The sequence below is a fragment of the Cariama cristata genome, unplaced genomic scaffold (genome assembly GCF_000690535.1).
Source record: "Cariama cristata isolate BGI_N322 unplaced genomic scaffold, ASM69053v1 scaffold5516, whole genome shotgun sequence".
NCBI lineage: Eukaryota > Metazoa > Chordata > Aves > Cariamiformes > Cariamidae > Cariama > Cariama cristata.
Window position 1 is genome coordinate 66,024 of NW_009623711.1, and position 17,563 is coordinate 83,586.

General features: G+C 36.8%; 1 protein-coding gene across 1 annotated transcript in view; it reads right to left on the bottom strand.

Annotated features, from left to right (window-relative positions):
- CDC73 (cell division cycle 73) overlaps window positions 1–17,563 on the bottom strand; it is a gene marked incomplete at its 5' end in the record, with an annotated part of 102,965 nt that overhangs the window by 56,371 nt on the left and 29,031 nt on the right. Inside the window, one exon of the mRNA XM_009702858.1 lies at window positions 16,332–16,396. Coding sequence (XP_009701160.1) covers window positions 16,332–16,396 — 65 coding nt within the window. The remainder of the gene's footprint in view (window positions 1–16,331; window positions 16,397–17,563) is intronic.

The following is a 17,563-nucleotide window of genomic DNA, read 5'->3' on the forward strand; positions in this document are numbered from 1 at the left end:
TAGCACCTGAAGCACTAATATAATACTTGGATTCATCATACCTTGATTTACTCATAGAACAGATGAATCCTAGAATGTTCATGACAAAATTGACCATCATGAGCATTAAGTGCCTTTTTTTTTTCCCTCACTACTAGCGTTACAATTGAATCGCAGAAAGCAGTACATGCTATTATATTCTAGCTAGGATATAGCAAACTACTTTTGAATCAGTTTAAAGTTCTGAAAAGAAAATATTTACTGGTACAGTCTTTTCAGCATATACAACTATGATCCAGTTTAAAGTTAAAATAAATTGCAGAGTTGGACAGTGCTTATGCTCTGAAGGGATGGACTGATTCAACCACGTCAGAAGGCTGAGTAGCTGGCCTTCACACTATTTATCAGATCCACATCTATAATGCAAGGTGCTGGATAATTTCCATTATTTTCTATGACACTTAAAGACTCTTGGGCAAAAATAGCTTTGCATATTTGCTGAACATATTTTACACTGGCTTTGTCAGTTACTTGAAGTGAAAAATGATCACAATGAGATGTGTTGCCATAGAAAGAAAAAAAAAGACTGCCTTCCCACCACAACCAACTAAAAACTTCAGCATTTCATTGGTTTCAGTGGCCAATACAGACACAAGAATCCATGTTAATAGTTTTTCCCTAGCTTTTGGGAAGTCAACAAAAACGGAATTTGTTTTATAATGGTCAATAAAGCTTTCTGTTCTTGCTATCCTACTTCCCTTTGACAACTACCTCTTCACAGCTAAACTTTTTCTCAAGTTATTAAAAGATGTGGTAACCCACTAGAAGTGAATCTGTGCAAGATGCAATATGAAAAATCTAAGCATTTTTCTAAACAAACCTCATAACAATCTCTCTCCCCACCCAAACACCTCAAGAACATGCTAATGATGAAGCATGCTCTCACAGAAATTTCTAACTGGTCATGTTTTAAACAAGTGAACATCAATTCCCAAAACATTGCTTTTTTAAGACCCCATTCAGAAGAAATAACACAAACCTGTCTGGTTCTGGTAAATACCAAACTACAGTTTGTGAATTTTCTATACAACATTTTCAAAGCTTACTAATAAAGCTTGAGTCTTTTAGATGTCATCAGAGGACTGGCCATATATTGCAGACCAACTCTATGCTTAACAGTAGCATCAGATACTAGACCAAATCAAATTGACTTACTACAATGGTTTGCCAATATACCAATACAGTTTTAAAAAAAAAAATCCAGTAAGTAAAAGTAAATGTTGATTAGGATCTGTTATTTCCAATACTCCCTCCCTAAGCAGCTGATAAAACTTATCCAACAATTCACAGAACTGTTACCTGAATTTCCCCATTTACTGAAAAACGTAGGATAGAACACAGAAATTCAGCTATAGAGATTCAGCTCTAGGGCTGTTTTAATGTGAGACTATACCATCCTCCATATGTGCAATACGGAAACAGAAATTATAAAAAAAATTTACTGTGCTGCTGCTAACTACTTTAAATGAAAAATATATTAAAAAAAGTAGAAATACTTTGTAATTACTGTCCATTATAGAATCATAGAAGCACTATGGTTGGAAGAGACCTCAAAGATCATCAAGTCCAACTGTATACCTGATGCCACCATGCCCGCTAAACCCACTAACCCATGTCTCGAAGCGCCACATCTAAACGTTTTTTGAACACCTCCGGGGATGGTGACTCCACCACCTCCCTGGGGAGCCCATTCCAATGCTTAACGACTCTCACAGTGAAGAAGTTCTTCCTAATGTCCAGCCTGAACCTCCCCTGGCACAACTTGAGACTGTTTGCTCTTGTCCTATCGCTAGTTACCAGGGAGAAGAGACCAACCCCCCCCTCACTACAACCACCTTTCAGGTAGTTGTAGAGGGCGATAAGGTCTCCCCTCAGCCTCCTCTTCTCCAGACTGAACAACCCCAGCTCCCTCAGCCGCTCCTCATAAGACTTGTGCTCCAGGCCCTTCACCAGCTTTGTCGCTCTTCTCTGGACACACTCCAGCAGCTCAACGTCCTTCTTGTAATGAGGGGCCCAAAACTCAACACAGTATTCAAGGTGCGGCCTCACCAGTGCCAAGTACAAAGGGATGATCACTTCTCTAAGACTTTATTCTTAACTTTAAAATTTGAGACACTTCAGTAAGTGTTACATAGTACATCTCTTTCTACTAAACAGAGCGAGAAAAGATGCAAAAATCAAGCAAAGTCACACTTCTGGGGAAACACATAAGCAGGACAAGCACCAAAGAAATTGTAAGAGAAAATATTCTGCCCTAAGCAGCTTATGTAAGTAAATGAGAGGATACATTTTAAGCGGGAGGCTTCAAATGATCCGTTTAAGTAGTGGAAATGAGTGGTTTTCCTTGTGTAATGACAATGGAAGTAAAGTCTGAACGGAATGACTATGCCCTAACATAGACAGTTGCTATTAAACATGCACAGTAATTTAATTTCCTATTCCCTTCTAACCTTAAACACTCCAAACATCCTAGGTAAAACTGGAAGCAAAACCAACTACCCTTGCATTTGCTGACCAAAATAAAAATAGAAGTTAAAAAGACGACTGCAACTTTTTGGGGTGTTTTTTAAATATGCACAGAACTACTGCATTGTGAAAATTTTAAAAGGTACTGAATTTACATGAAATCCAGATCTCGAACTGTGCATGGTGGAAAACGCAGTCTTTACAGGCTAGTTAATAAAACCCATCACAGTTCTATATAATCTAGCCATTACTACCTGGACTGAAGAGCAATAGTTTAATTTTATTTGTGGCTCTGATTCAGATCAAATCTGTAATCCTATGTGAGTTAATAGCGATCACGCACACAGCACTAGGAAGTGGGACCTCAGGAAAAAGAGAAGCAGGAAATGCATGTGATAGTCTGGGGAAGCTGCTCCCAAACTTAATGGGCTAAGCAATGATCTAAAGGTTTATAAAGATTCAAGTAAAGGTGAGAAGTCAAAGCATATTAATTTAAATGCATTAAATCCCCACATGAATTTTCTAACGCAGGAGTAAATTGGCCTTCACTCACTGTAAACCAAGGAAATTAAACTACAGCTAACTAAAGTAATTTTATTCCTAAAGACATCACTAGCCAATGGCAATTTAATGCATTATAACTTATGAATGTTGATGCTGTACACTTTGGTAATTTGCTTTAATTTGCTCGAGTGCCTTGATCTAGATATAGCCTTAAGGAATACTTGTATATTGCCATATTAGATCGCATCATCCTTTGTATTAAGGAGAAAAGGTTATTTCTGAATGGCAGAACTACGAAGCACTTGCTTTAACAGGAAAATGGAGATGATTGTCAAAGATTCTTAGCTTCCTAATGACTCCCAGCCACACTCAGCCAGCAACAGCTTCACCTTGGAAAGACCCGAGGTGTTTAATTATAAAATGAAAAAAAACTTAAGATTTTAACCCTTTAAAACAAATCCTATATTGGGGAGCTCAGCAGCTAGAAGAAAAGGTTGGGAGGAAGTTCCAGAAGATCCTTGAGTCCCTGAAGGGTATTCACTGACTGAGACTCAAAGGCTACCAGGAAGAAAAAAAGGCCGCATTTCAGACACAGGGAAGGTTTTTTCCCCCAAGAGACTACACACAGCTATTGTTCTTTGATGAACATTTGTGTGAGTGCAAAGGCACTTCCCGAAGCATGTCTGTTTATCACTAAATCCCCAAATAAGATGGGAATCCAGGAAGATCTGATGCTCAAAAAGGCAGGTAACTTGTGAACTTGAACTATTAAATAGCTCCCAGCTCAGCAGCAGGCTGGAGGTGATGACAGCTGGATGACAGACTACAGGGGTTAAAAATTAGTTTATATCAAAGAGAGAACACCTGTGAATACTGCTCGAAAGCACATAGGGTCCTCCATGAGTCTCTCCTACAGCAGCATGGTAACAAGAAGTAAACATGACTTCAGCTAGGGTTTTATCAACAGAAAAGAAAAATATTAAAATATTAATCAAAAGAGCTGAAAACTAACTGAACCCAGATTTAGACAACTGTATACCTTTCTATGTAGAAGAGTTCTAAGTTTTAAATATTTACAGTGAAAAACAAAGAATTAAAAAGCAAAATACAATTCACAATAATACCTAAATTTACACTGAATAATAACAAATTCACTACAGATCAGTGTTAGAGTGAATGAACTATTAATTAATAAAACCAGAATACATCTTTTTCCTCCACCAAGATAATGTCACAAAGCACAAGAAGTTTAAAAATGACTAAAAGCCAGCGCTACCTCCCCCCGTCCCCCCAACATATTACAAAAAGGCATAAAGGCCTTTCTGCAATTTAATTAGAAGCAAAACATTTTTCCCATCATCTTCAGACTGGCCAGAGAACCTTCTTCTACTTCCTTCACGCTAGAGAAAAGAAAACATCTGCCCATCCCATCAGCTTTTAATCTTCTTACGGACAGAATTAATTTAGCTTCTTTCTGGGGAATGTGGTAGGAGAGGAACCTGGCCAAGCCTACTTGAGCCAAAGTGAACCTTTTGTTTAAAATGAAAAAAAAAAATTAATAGGGGGGGGGGAAGGGGAGGGAAAGTCAAAGTATTTCTCAGTTGTGAACATTCTTTATTTATGACACATTTATGAAGTACTAATGTATCTCCGTGCATTTTAATATAGTTTAAATATGGTTTCACTAAAGAAACATTATTTCACTGAACATAAGGCAGAAACTCCTTGAAGTTTGCCAAATATTAAATGTCAGGTTTATCAATCATTTTCATTCCACTTATGAGAGGCATCAGAAAAAGTTACGTTATTTCCTTAAAGGTATGATTCTTATTCATAACTGAGAACTTTCACAAATATTAGTATACTAGTAACTAACGCTTAAATTTAATACATTCTTGATCTTAACCTGGAGGATGTTGAGTACTTATCACCTTTTATATTCTTTTCCTCTCAGCTCCATATAAAGGAGCGATGAGATAATACTTGAAAATATTTTCCGTGTATTGTAAATTTCTATCTATAAAATATTCCCTGCATATGGATTACTGTTACGGTACTCATTGTTTAAAAGGATCCAATGCCTACATTCATACTGGAAAGAATTACAATTCACACTGTTTGATAATACAAGCCAACTACAGGCAGCTTTCCAGAGAAGCAAATAAAAGGCCATTAAGAGTCTTGCTGAGAACTGCCAGGGGAAGGAATATAAGAAACATACAGAATATGTGTTTTTGTTGTACAGTACAATAACATGCATATGAAAGTTACCCTTATTAAATATTTAGTACACCCAAATACAGGTGAGCAAACTGCTCAATTAGGCTATTCTTTCATTAGTCTGAATGGTAACTGTAACAAACAAATAAAATTTTCAAAATATTTCAAGTATGAACAAGGAAGTTGATTTATATGTTCAAATTTCACATACAAAATTTGAGCCAACTATAAAACTACCCTTTAAAACCAGATGTAACATTACACCAGGCAGTCCAGAGTCCCTTTGGATTTTAATTTCTAAGATAGCATTACGATCCATTTAGTATTCTAATACGTATTTTACTACTTTAATCTGCATTTCACCTGCTGTTCATCTCCAGATATTTTTGGAAGCTTTTTCGTGACATTATCTTCCAGACCCAATTACACACGTGAAACCTACTATAAAATCAGTGGTTTGTTACAGCATACAATGTCACCCTAAAACAGAACAGATTTTACAGATCAACATGAGATAGCTATATGTATTGTGTATATTGTAACATATTGCATGTATTACTAGCTACAAAATATCTGGCTTAAGGTCTTATAAAGCCCTCTCCATCCAGAAGTCTTTTGTTTTGCCCAGTAACCACAATAAAACACAATTAATCAGGCAGATTATCTTTTTAAATGACAACTAGATTCCATTTTAATTTCAGTAATATTGCAATCTGTTTGCCTGATTTACATCAACTGCTCCAAAGATAACTAGTTAATTAGGACTGATGACTACTGCTGCATGACACACCCTCAAGCCTTCTTACTGCAAAGTCAAAGGAGGTGTGCGTGTCCGTCCGTCCCCAGGACGCAGATTTGTTAGCAGCCCAGACTTTAGTTACGTTCCCTCCCTTCTTCCACAGCATGATTTGAACCTACTTTCCCATTTCCATAAAACCTGTAGAAAAGTTATTGCCTCCGTCAATTTTTATGAAAATTGCTGGCCAGGGAAATGAAACACTCAAATTACTGCTCCCAAGGAGGGAAAGGCAGGCAGTGTTTTTTCTCTATCTCCTCAAAACGGCAGCACCAACCCACCCGAAAGCAAACATCTCTAACTCATCAACTGCACTTCCTTCCAGGCCAAGGGAGGGTATGAGTTCATACCCACTTTACTTAGGTGGAAGAGAGACTTAGCTGATTACAGAGAAATAATATATTACTTTTATTCCCTATGAAGAAACCTAGAATTTTTTTTAAAAAAGTCTTAATTCAAAGTACTACGAATTTACAACAACTAGACTGACAGTTAACTACAAGCAATCTTATCATATCACTACATCACTTTGCTTAGTCACACAAAATTTTGCTTCACACTTTAACTGAGTTTTAAAAGCATATCTATTGCTTATGCACAAAACCCACTCATACACCTTTATGGACGAAAAGTGCTTTTAACCTCAAAGAGCCAGAAAACCAAGGTATTTTAATTCCAATAATACATCCTAAGTCTCCTAAAGCAGCAAACCAACTGAATAGTTCAACTTCCTAAAACGCAATGGTCACATAGGGTGAAATAAAACCATGTTTTGTTAATATTCATGTTGCATGAAGTCTAACCAAAAGTTTTATACCCTAGCTAATCAAAATATGTATTTGTAAAAAAACCCAGTTATTCTTAAAGTTGTTTATCAACTTCCTTCAATTTACCAACTGCTTGAGATAAATTTGACATTTTAAGTACATTGGACAAACCTTCATTATTTGAAACAGTAAGTACTGAAGATTAATATGTTCACATAGTGGCAAACAAAAATCTGACAATCAAGTCTTATATACATGAAGTTCCTGTGACTTAGAAAACCTCAAACCAAAAACCTCCAGAAAATCCCACAATCCTTTTGGGAATAAAGAGGGGCAGAATAGAAAGCAGTGAATGAAAATTAAAACAGACAATACATCTTTCAATGATTACCTACATGCACTTTCATACATACGTCTCCCCGTAACTCACTTGGCTGAGCTGAGCAGTGTCTTTAAGAGAGTTTTACATGAATAAAGACCTAAGAACCACCCTTCCAGCAGCAGTGATGCAATTAGTTTCTGCAATAGCATATTGCTCAGTGAAAACATAAATATAGCTCCAGATGGCAGCTCAGCAGTTTGCATTCACAGGTATATTCCGGAAGGTATGATCAGTATTGCCTAAACGCTAGTTGAGTGAGCCATAACTAATGCTGAGTTTATTATATAGTCTTTACAGTCATTTACCTAACGCGAAAGCCTACACTGAAACAGACTGTACCCAGGACCACCAGTAGCAAACCTGAGTTAAGCAGGACTTTGCCTACAGATTGTCCTAGCAAAGATAAGTGAAACACATTTAAGCATCCTGAAAGTGAGAATGCAGATTCAACAGCATGTGGCTGCATAAAAGGCACATGCAGATTAACACCTGGATTTAGATGGAACAATAAAATCACAAAGTTAGAGACCAAAATATTCAGCCTTAATCAATTACCTTCTTAAATGGTGTAAGAAGGAATTGCCTTAAAGGCTTAAAAATAGCACCTATTTTGCTATACTAACTGGACCTTCTCATTAGTGATGTTGCACTACTTTGAAATAGTGCTGAATGACATCACTTATAATTCATCCCCCAGAAGACTGAGAACCAGAGTTTTTACCTTAGCATTTCATTAACATTTGTCTCCAAAGATCTGTCTCAATTCTGAGCTCTGCAGGTTTGATGTGCTATCTTTACCTCATATATTCTGCTGTAAGAACTACAGAATACCTGCCTACAAGAGGCTCTTGTAATAACTGTACACCTGTGAAGAAAGTCTCCCACACTGAGATATCCTCTGCTTGGATTCAAACACTAACACCCAGCTACTGAAACAGAATTCAACATAAGGAAAAAAACCCAAAACAAAACAAACCCACAACTGCAAGAAGGAGGCAGACCTTCAAAACAGCAACTTCAGAACAAAGTGCACAAACTGAAACAACAGTCCTTACAAATGTTCAAAGAGGGCCTTGACAATAAGGACAAAGTACAGAACTTATATTTTAAAAAAACAAAACCACACATAAATTAGAACTTGCTGTGGCTTAACTAAGTAGTAGTAAGTAGCGTGAGAGAGACGTAGGTGAGACTGGGCTTTGAGGCATGTTGCTATGGATGCTGCAAGGATAACAATGAAGCTATCCTACTTTCCAAGCTCAGAAAAAGGTATGACTATGATGCTAAGTTACATATAAGCAAGTACTCCAAGCAGAAAACTTGTTTCCACAAATAATTAATTGTATCTTACTCCATTAACAGCCAACATCCAAGTAGTAAAGGGTCACATGGCCTAATGACAATGGTATGATCTCAACAACCGAACAAAGCAGGAACTCTTGACTCAGTCATCTCAGATTAGCTACATAAATGACCCAGCTGATCATTACATACTTGAATTGTAACTTTGATTTAGTTACTGTATTGTGAATTGCAAAGTGTGTTAGAAACCTTCAAAACTTTCTCAAAACTCATATTCAAGGACAATGGGATGGCTACACATGTGATTATTTTGGCAAATGCAGATAAACTTGTAGGGAGAAGAAAGGATGCTAAAGTGAACTACCTTCTGGTCCCCCATCTGTTACAAGCGTATTTCTACTGGGTCCGTAAGACCTTTACATCTCCTTCAATAGTTGTGAATAAATTACAACATTACACAATAGCTACGTTGTTCTTTCTCCATTAGAAGAAATTTGATGATGAACTGTCAGTTGGAAGATGCAGCTATTACATATTCAGTAGGTGTTTGGAGATAATTTGTAGAGAGAAATAGGTTGGCAACACTGTTTAACATAAGCTGTGTGAAGCGCATGATGTTTGATCGTTCAGAACAATTAGGACAACGTATAAAAACCTGTAGCTCAAGTTCAGCTGGTATCACTGAATAATGCCCTATAAAACGTTCATTAATAGATATTACACACAAATCTTAAGACCTGAGAAACACAAATGAATCTAAGCACCTATACAGGATCCAAGCAGAATGCGGACATCCAATTCAAAGAACACAAATGATGTTTCCTAGACATTTTTATTTGGGGTCATGTTTCCAAATGAGAGTGCCTCCTGAACCAGTCATAAAGGATCTGAGTCCTAGCACACACTGTACATGGCAGATGAGTTTCTCAAGGAACACCCATAAGGCTAGCATATAAACTCTTATCATGCAGCTTTAGGTCAAAACAGGTCTAGCAAGTCATCTTAAAATTCATACCAAGAATTTTTAAGGTTCTCAAGTTTTTGTAAGTAAAGCTCCCTAGATGTCTGGAGCTCCATGTTAGTGTATACTCAGAAACACTTTGGACTCTCATACTTGGCATTCCTCCATTTAAACCACTCAAGGACCTGACAGACATGCCACAAGCACACTTAGCACACTGCTACGATCAAGTTTTACCAGAACAGTGATTTCGAACATGTTCGTTCAGTAACAAAGCGAGATGGCTCCAGGTCTTGCTCCCTCTTTTGTTCAGCAGCATACTGGGCAACATAGCAATGCCTGATTTGCAGATGCATGACTGCTTATACAACATCCACTTTTCTTGAATTTGCAGTTCTTAGTCTCAAAATAAAATAAAACTTATTATGAGGAACAAAACAGGCAGTTCTATTGTGTAATGCAGTACAGTGGCAAGATATCTTGGCACAGATGTATGTGTTACAATCACCAAGAAAATGAGTGCAGCATTGTTCAAGCTAACACATTTTCTTGAAAGCTGCATTTGTATGTGATTTTCCTTGGTCTCTATGAGCTTGACTATTTACACTAAAACTCTTTAAGGCAGAGTAATTTATTTAGTGTTTGAAACATGACCGAGGCAATAAAATGCCAACCACTGAAATTGTTGTGTGGATCTTAAATATAAAATACAGCAATAGTTCTTAGGAAACTTGTAATATAGACACACAAAGTCTTCTAGTCTGTTACCCCAGAGCTGTGTAAGGTTGCTGGTAGTCTGTTCTGGGGAAACATCCATTTCTCCAGCTCAAGAATTTTTCTGAGTTAGTGGTCATGTCCTAGCCCTTAATCCTCATGGACCGAGAACCTCGTGATTATGTCTGAATTACGGTTACAGATAAATACACTTAACATGAAAAGAAATTTACAAATCCAATGAAAACAAAAGTCGCTACCTCCAGCACCATCTATGGAACACTCTTGGAATGCTCTTCTAATAGACAATTATTACTGTTTTCCTCACCTCTTGAGGGTTAAAAACTGAACAGTATGCACACAGAGAGTTCCCAGAACTCTGCTCGGCCCACTGAGGGGAGTGGGGGCGCAGCCAGGCTGGTGTTACGCTCACCTCGAGAATAATGACCAGCTTATGCACAGACTGCATGAAAATTATGCTCCGCTTCAAAGCCCATTTCAAGCGCTTTCAAAGAGTCTGTTGTTTTGGTGACTCCTCCCTCAATACCACTGCTCTCAAATATTTTAATAAGATTAGGACATGACACAGAAAACTGGTGACATGTGGATAAGTAGTTATATCTCTCCTATCCAATATTTAAGATGTATTAATTTTTAATTTATTTTTTAGAAGTAAGTGCCTTTATCTGTATATTGAGAGACAACGTCCAATTCCACCATATGCCTCGGAAAAGTAATTTCAAGTTTTGGCACTGAATCAAAATCTTAATTCCTCACGATAAATTAAAATAAGATCTCATGGATTTACTTGCTTACACAGAAGCATATCAATTATCTGAAGTCTTTTATATGTGTGTACATCATCTTGATCGCTTCTGCCCCAACATGCTTCCTCTCCAATGGCCCGGTCTTTAAGGCACTAGAAACTCAGTATTTCCCTTCATTCTAGTACACATTAATCCTTTGAAAATATAGCAGAGGTTAAACAACCTCTCAGTTAAAATAATAAATCACTGAGACTATACAATACTCAAAAGATTTTTTGAGGGCAATAACAGCAACAGCCTTTGATTAATTAATGCTTAAAATCTGTTACTGACCATAAACTGATGAAAAGCACTGCTGACATTAGAGGTGCTGAACCAGTCTTCCAATTCTTCTGAAATTATGCCTGCTTCTACTGTGGCTTACACAGGGACTCCCTTTTTTTACTAGTTGTTTTCTGTCAGAACTATGGAATGTATTTGTTTCGACTGAAATGTGATGTATTTTCTTTAATTACTGATAGTCTCATTCGTTTACTCAGGGTAATTTTACAACTGAGAGATCATTGTAAAGCCTGGCAGTTTACACTGGAAAGATGGATGTTACTTTTGTTAATTTGTAGGAAAAACATTATCACTGAACTCAGAAGCACTGAAAACTTACATAGAATTTTTTACTAGAGATAAAACTTACATATTTGAATACACTGCAGAAATTTGCATTTGAGATTGCTACAAGCAAAGTGCTTCAGCTGAAATCCTCACTAACTATACTGATTCTTCAAGCATGGCCCCAAACTATCTGGTAAGGATATCATCTCAATACCTGAAAGAGCTGTTGTATCCACCCGTTTACTGAACAGTGAGACAAAGAAATGCCAACAGTAGTTCTTGCTGTTTATGAGTGCAGATGATAATGACAAGTTCCATTATTAGCAGCAAAAATCAAAAGACAAAGGAAGCTTCTGAGCTTCAGCAGCCATGAATACTAAAAGAAAGCAGAAGTTAAAAACAGAAGAGCTTTCTAGCAATTAGGAAAGGCAACAAAGTAATTGCTACATGGGTCTACTGCAGTACTATGCAGATCTTATTTGCTTGCATCCAAGTTTATAACCACACTGAACGACAGCTCGTGACCAGACAGAACTCTCAGAGCTCAGAGGAAAGCACTCCACAGAACTCCACAGGCTATCGCTCTATTCGTTTCTTTCACACTGAAGTCAGGAAAACTTAAGGAAAAAGAACCACAAAGATGAGTAAAACCAGCACCACCATGACTATTATTGTCATGGAGAAACAAATATTATTTGCAAGTGTATACAGTCAATACAAAGCATGCCCTCAGCTTGGAAGAGGATACACTTTAGCACCAATCCATAAAAGCCAGCTTTATCAGACACTCATGGAACAAGCAGCTTCTCCCATATCCTGACATGGGTGCAGATAGGTAGTTTGTTCCAATCTTGACATCTCAAGCTATAGTAACAGTTAAATACCTCACATATTCTAGTTACAGAAACCAGTAGTCCAAAATTCAATTTCATTATATATAAAAGGTCAGACCCACTTTCTAGGCTTCGACTAGATGACACTGGCTTACACTCCAAGTTAACATTTCTCTTTAGAAAGGCAGAAGGCTAATGCCCTGAACATGTCAAATTTATATAAATAAGAAGGAACATGTTGAGAATATCAGCTTAAGATTCTCTCTCAGCATTCCCTCACACCCTGCATGGTACAAAAAATACTAACATGCTTACCTTCCATACCTCTTGTTTGATCTCTCTCAAACAGTAAACTTTCCTACTTAAAAAACAGAAGTTGCCCTGCTATACAGTGGATTATGCTTTGAAGTCAAGCCTGCAGGTAGACCTGTAGGTTTCTAAAAGTCATGCTGCACAACTGCAACATGAACTGCTGAGGAACTAGACAGCAAGAGCTACTGCCACTAACTAACTCGTTTCCAAAACATCACCAAACCATGCAAACAGAAGGTGCCACGGATATGGAAAAAATGCTTTCTGAGGAAGACATCCTGTTAGAAACAATTCCAGGTCCAGAATAATGAAATCATGCCTTCACAATAAAAAAAAAAAATCATTAAATAAGTCAGTTCTTCCTAAGAGAAAGTAAGCCTGCCAATTAAGCAAAAACCCTGTTACAGGAAAAAACTGCCAGCAGCACAAGTTATTTTAGCTGACATTACTTCAGAGAAAGCCCACCATTCACCATCTGTTCTGGCACAAATTCTGAATGCTAAGAAAGTTTCCAACATCACTGATAAGAAGCAAGCAGTCAGGATGCAGAAGTTTTTGTTTTGCTGTTAAAAAGAACAAGCATCTAGGACAACTCACATTTCAGCAAGAAACACAAAACAGAAGTTTTGCGCATTTCATAAAAATCATTACAGAGAATTACAATAAGGCAGAGTGCAAGTGGAAGACATGTAGGGAACAGAACACAAAACAAATAAAAGCTTCTTACAAATTTCATGTGAGAAGCACGTGGACAACTCCAGATACTGGGTCACTGTTTACACTCTAGGTAATAAGCATATGTCTACAAAGTTTTTTTCCCCAATTGTTAACAAAATCAAAACTTTTTGAAGCTAATGGCTCTATCAACCCCTTAAAGAGAAGGTTAACCATCAAAACAAACCGTTTCATTCAGGTAAAGAAAATAAAGGACAATGTGTGACAAGGAAGCCACAGGAATCAAAGTAACACACAGGGAACGAAAGTCGGCGTAGATGGTATTACCAATAATGTTAAACGAACCACCACACTAGGATAAACAATCTCTTCCAACATGCAACTCATAACCAAAGTGCAAACTAGAGCAAAAAATAAGAAGATATGAAAAAGTGATAAAGAATGAAGATAAAGTAAAATACATAATTCATCCATCTCAATGCAATATTTATAATTTCAAAAGCAGGAAGAAATTCTTAATGCTTTTCTAAAAACCATTGGTGAGATCTCACTTAGAAGACTCCATGAAATTTTACTTCTCCATGCTTGAAAAAAACATGAATTCTAACTGGAATAGCTAGAGAAAGAAAACTCTCATGGGAATTGAAAGCTTATGTCACAGTAAGACTTGTTTAGCCCAGCAAAACAAGAAGTTTTAAGAGAATATGACTGCTGTCTATAAATACATTAATGGAAAGAAACACCATAGGAGACACAGAGGAGCTACTCAAGTCAAGGAGAACAATGGCATAAAAATGAACCTGTTTGAAGACAGCCTCTAACAGAGAGCCACCTAACACTTCAAATCCTTTGAAATGCTCGATGAGTTCACAAAAGAGATTATACCAATACTATGAGGGTAGCAGATGACATCATGTAGGTAGAATGCAATTCCAATGCTATCCTCCATATTCCTAAGATTTAGCCACTAAGTATAACGTACTTTTTCATTAAATCTCTAGGGGAAGAAATTACTTTCCCCATTTCCTCCCTAGTTTTGTCTAGCATATAAACTAGGAACAAGCCACAAAAAAACATAATACAAAAAAACATAATGACAAAAGCATAATACGAAATTTGCTAACTGGTAGGAGATTAAGTATTCTATACAAAACAACAATCTGAAGATATGGGTTAAAACTATATGGTCCATCACTGTGACAAAGTTTAGACAAAACCAGATGAACATTTCTGTGCCACATAATTAACAGATTTATTTCTCCTCCATCTGAAACACAAATTCGGTATGTCACTGCAATTTATGAATGAGCTAAACATTTAGGGCACCTTTTTAACAGGCTGGAAAATAAGGCTCCAAAAATTCCTTACAAGTTCTTTCTTAGAAAAACATTAAATGACAGATGGAGTTTTAATATTTCTCATGAAACCAGATGACGCTTTATGTGCAGTCATGCAATATCTCTTAAATAGTTATTTCAAAAAATTCTAGTTTATGTTGCAGAAAGATTTACCAGTAATTTAATACCCATTATATTTTCTTTCTTAATTGAAGAAACCAGCAAGGACAGTTTAATAACTCTACCTCAAAACTCTAGGCAGCATGCTGAATGTATGAGCTAGGATTCCTAGAATAAAAAAAGTCTTAATTATTTTTAAATGAGTTTTTAAAAAAATATCAATTTTAGAGTTACTGTGCATCCCTTCACTTTTACAGCTTTTATACTGACAAGCTTAAAACATTTCAACATTTCTACTTTACTGTAATCTTGCCTTTTCTTTTTTTCTTCTCTCTTTCTCCTCCCCACAGGGCAATTTAAACAAAATCTATTTACTAAGTCATTTACTAAGTCATTTCAAGTCACTACCACTTGAAACAGACACATTATACCTGGGTTTCGTATAACAACACTGCTTGATCCCTCAAAGCAGCCCCAAATTTGTGCAAGGTTCAGGAACAAATCTTCAGACATAATGAGTTATTTTCTTCCTTCACCCAGTCAATTTCTGAATTAATCTAGAAACAAGACTGTTTAGAACTAAGCAGACACCTTCCTTAAAAAAAAAAAAAGAATATTTTAAGTCCAGAGGAGATTGGGAATGAAAGACCTGGGCAAACAAGAAAAAGCTCTAAATGTTTTTAAGAAATTTATATTCAAGATACTATTTTATGATCAAATTAGGAGTGCAAACTAGAAGTAGTGCATGGATTTAGGAGAGTGTTTAGTGCTGTCTATTCATCAGATTTATATAGCTATGCAGATGGCTAAAACCTTAATGAGGGCTCTACATTAGTTTTGTAGCATCTGTCCTACTTACCAGCAGATCAAAACAGCATTTGTTTGAGAGCATTCAACCCACTTCCACAAAAGCAGACAAATATTGGTCATAAAAAAAAAAAAAAGGAAATCTGTTTGAGGGTCTCTCTTTCTCATCTATGTATGTAGCAACTCCCACTGACAGCATTGTAAAGTCACACAAAAGAAGTCCATCTCACTAGGCTTGAAAGCTTCAACAGTAATGCAGAGGTCAAATTCTTCCACCGCTGAACAAATTCATTGTCATTAAATGCAGAGTAGTAAACACAGCAATACTCCAAAACCTACTTTTATTACTTCAGCTTTGTGAGTATAGTTTTATCACCTATGATTACGAAATATGCCCTTCCTTCGTAGACATAAGGCTAGCAAAAAATCTCTGTATCTTAATATACTCAAGCACAAAAAGGTTGCACCTCCACAAGAACCTGCCAGCAAAGCCTTCCCAGCATGCCTTTTTACTGCAGACAAATCCCTTGAGCAAAGATCTCTAAAATGTGCAGACCAAATCAAAACATGTTTTATCTTTTCACAGAGAAGAACTTTCATCCATTCTGTCAGTCAACCAAAGCGACCTTCCAAAGCCTAGGCCAAGCTGACAAGAAAGAGATATACATAGGTACACTGTCATTTCTATAAAACATATTTAAGAAAAGACTTCTAGCTTACCGTTACAGACTTCAGAGTCATTCCATGATAGGTGCCCATGGTATCAATTTTAAAGCCTTCCGTTTCTGCAAAGGAAAAAAGTCTCTTGTAAATCATTATGGACATAGGAATGTCATGTCTAAATGGACAACACTGGAAATATCTTTGAAATTATTTTGCAGAGAACTCAGCTTGCTATTGGTAGTAGCTTACATTCTGTTCACAATACAAAGCCTGGTTAATAACTAGGAAATCTGCATTTTCTTTAGACAGAGGTCCATTTGGTATTTCTGCTTCCTGTAACCAGAGTAAGCTTTTCCTGCTGCACAGAATCATTCCAGTCACTCCAGAGAAAGGATATAAATCTACAAATCTAAATCTTTGTGAGAATATGTTACAACATGCATGCAGTCTCAGAAATTCTCTTCACTACAAAATGGAGAAGTACTTGATATTCCCAGAATGCATTATAACACAACATATTCAACTTGTAGTTGTATTAATGGAAAAATATACTTAATAAGAAACCGGTGTTCATGCTGACAATAAAACCGTGGCCACTTAACATAATAAATTCACTTCTGGAGTGTAGAAAACGAACAATGTAATTGTCATATGATACAGAGGATAGAATCTGCATAAATTCAGACTACCAGGCTAAAGGTGATAAAAAGGGTTGTTTGGGGTTTGGTGGTTTTTTTGTTGTTTTGTTTTGGTTTTTTTTGTTGTTGTTATTTGGGGTTTTTTGTTTTGGGTTTTTTTTTGTGGGTGTGTTGGTTGTTTTTTGTGGGTTTTTTTTTTGTTTAAGTTTTAATCACAGCTGAAAGTATGCTGAGTCAGTGCCAGAAGCCTGCAAATGCTCAGTGACTAAACCTGCTTCCACTAGCCTGTTTGCGTTTGAATACTCCTTTTCTGTCCTCCTATTCTCAGCGCTCTAAGATCAAAGTCAGCTCCTGAATATTGCCACCAGGACTTGCAAGAAAACATTTTTCCTTTTGTAAATTCCCTTGCCTCACGCAACTACTGTCAACTGACCCCATCAACCAGCCACTCAATTAATTTATACTTAAAATGGCATGACAATCACCAATCAAACCGTGATAAGCAAGCATTTCTCTACACCTGAGCAACTTTGGGGCTATTTCAACCAGACTTTGGTAAAGGTAACCAATACTGTGCAGAAACAGCTATTCAGAATGGGAAGATTTTTGCCATTGACTATACCACCTTCATACAATGCATCAACACAGAAC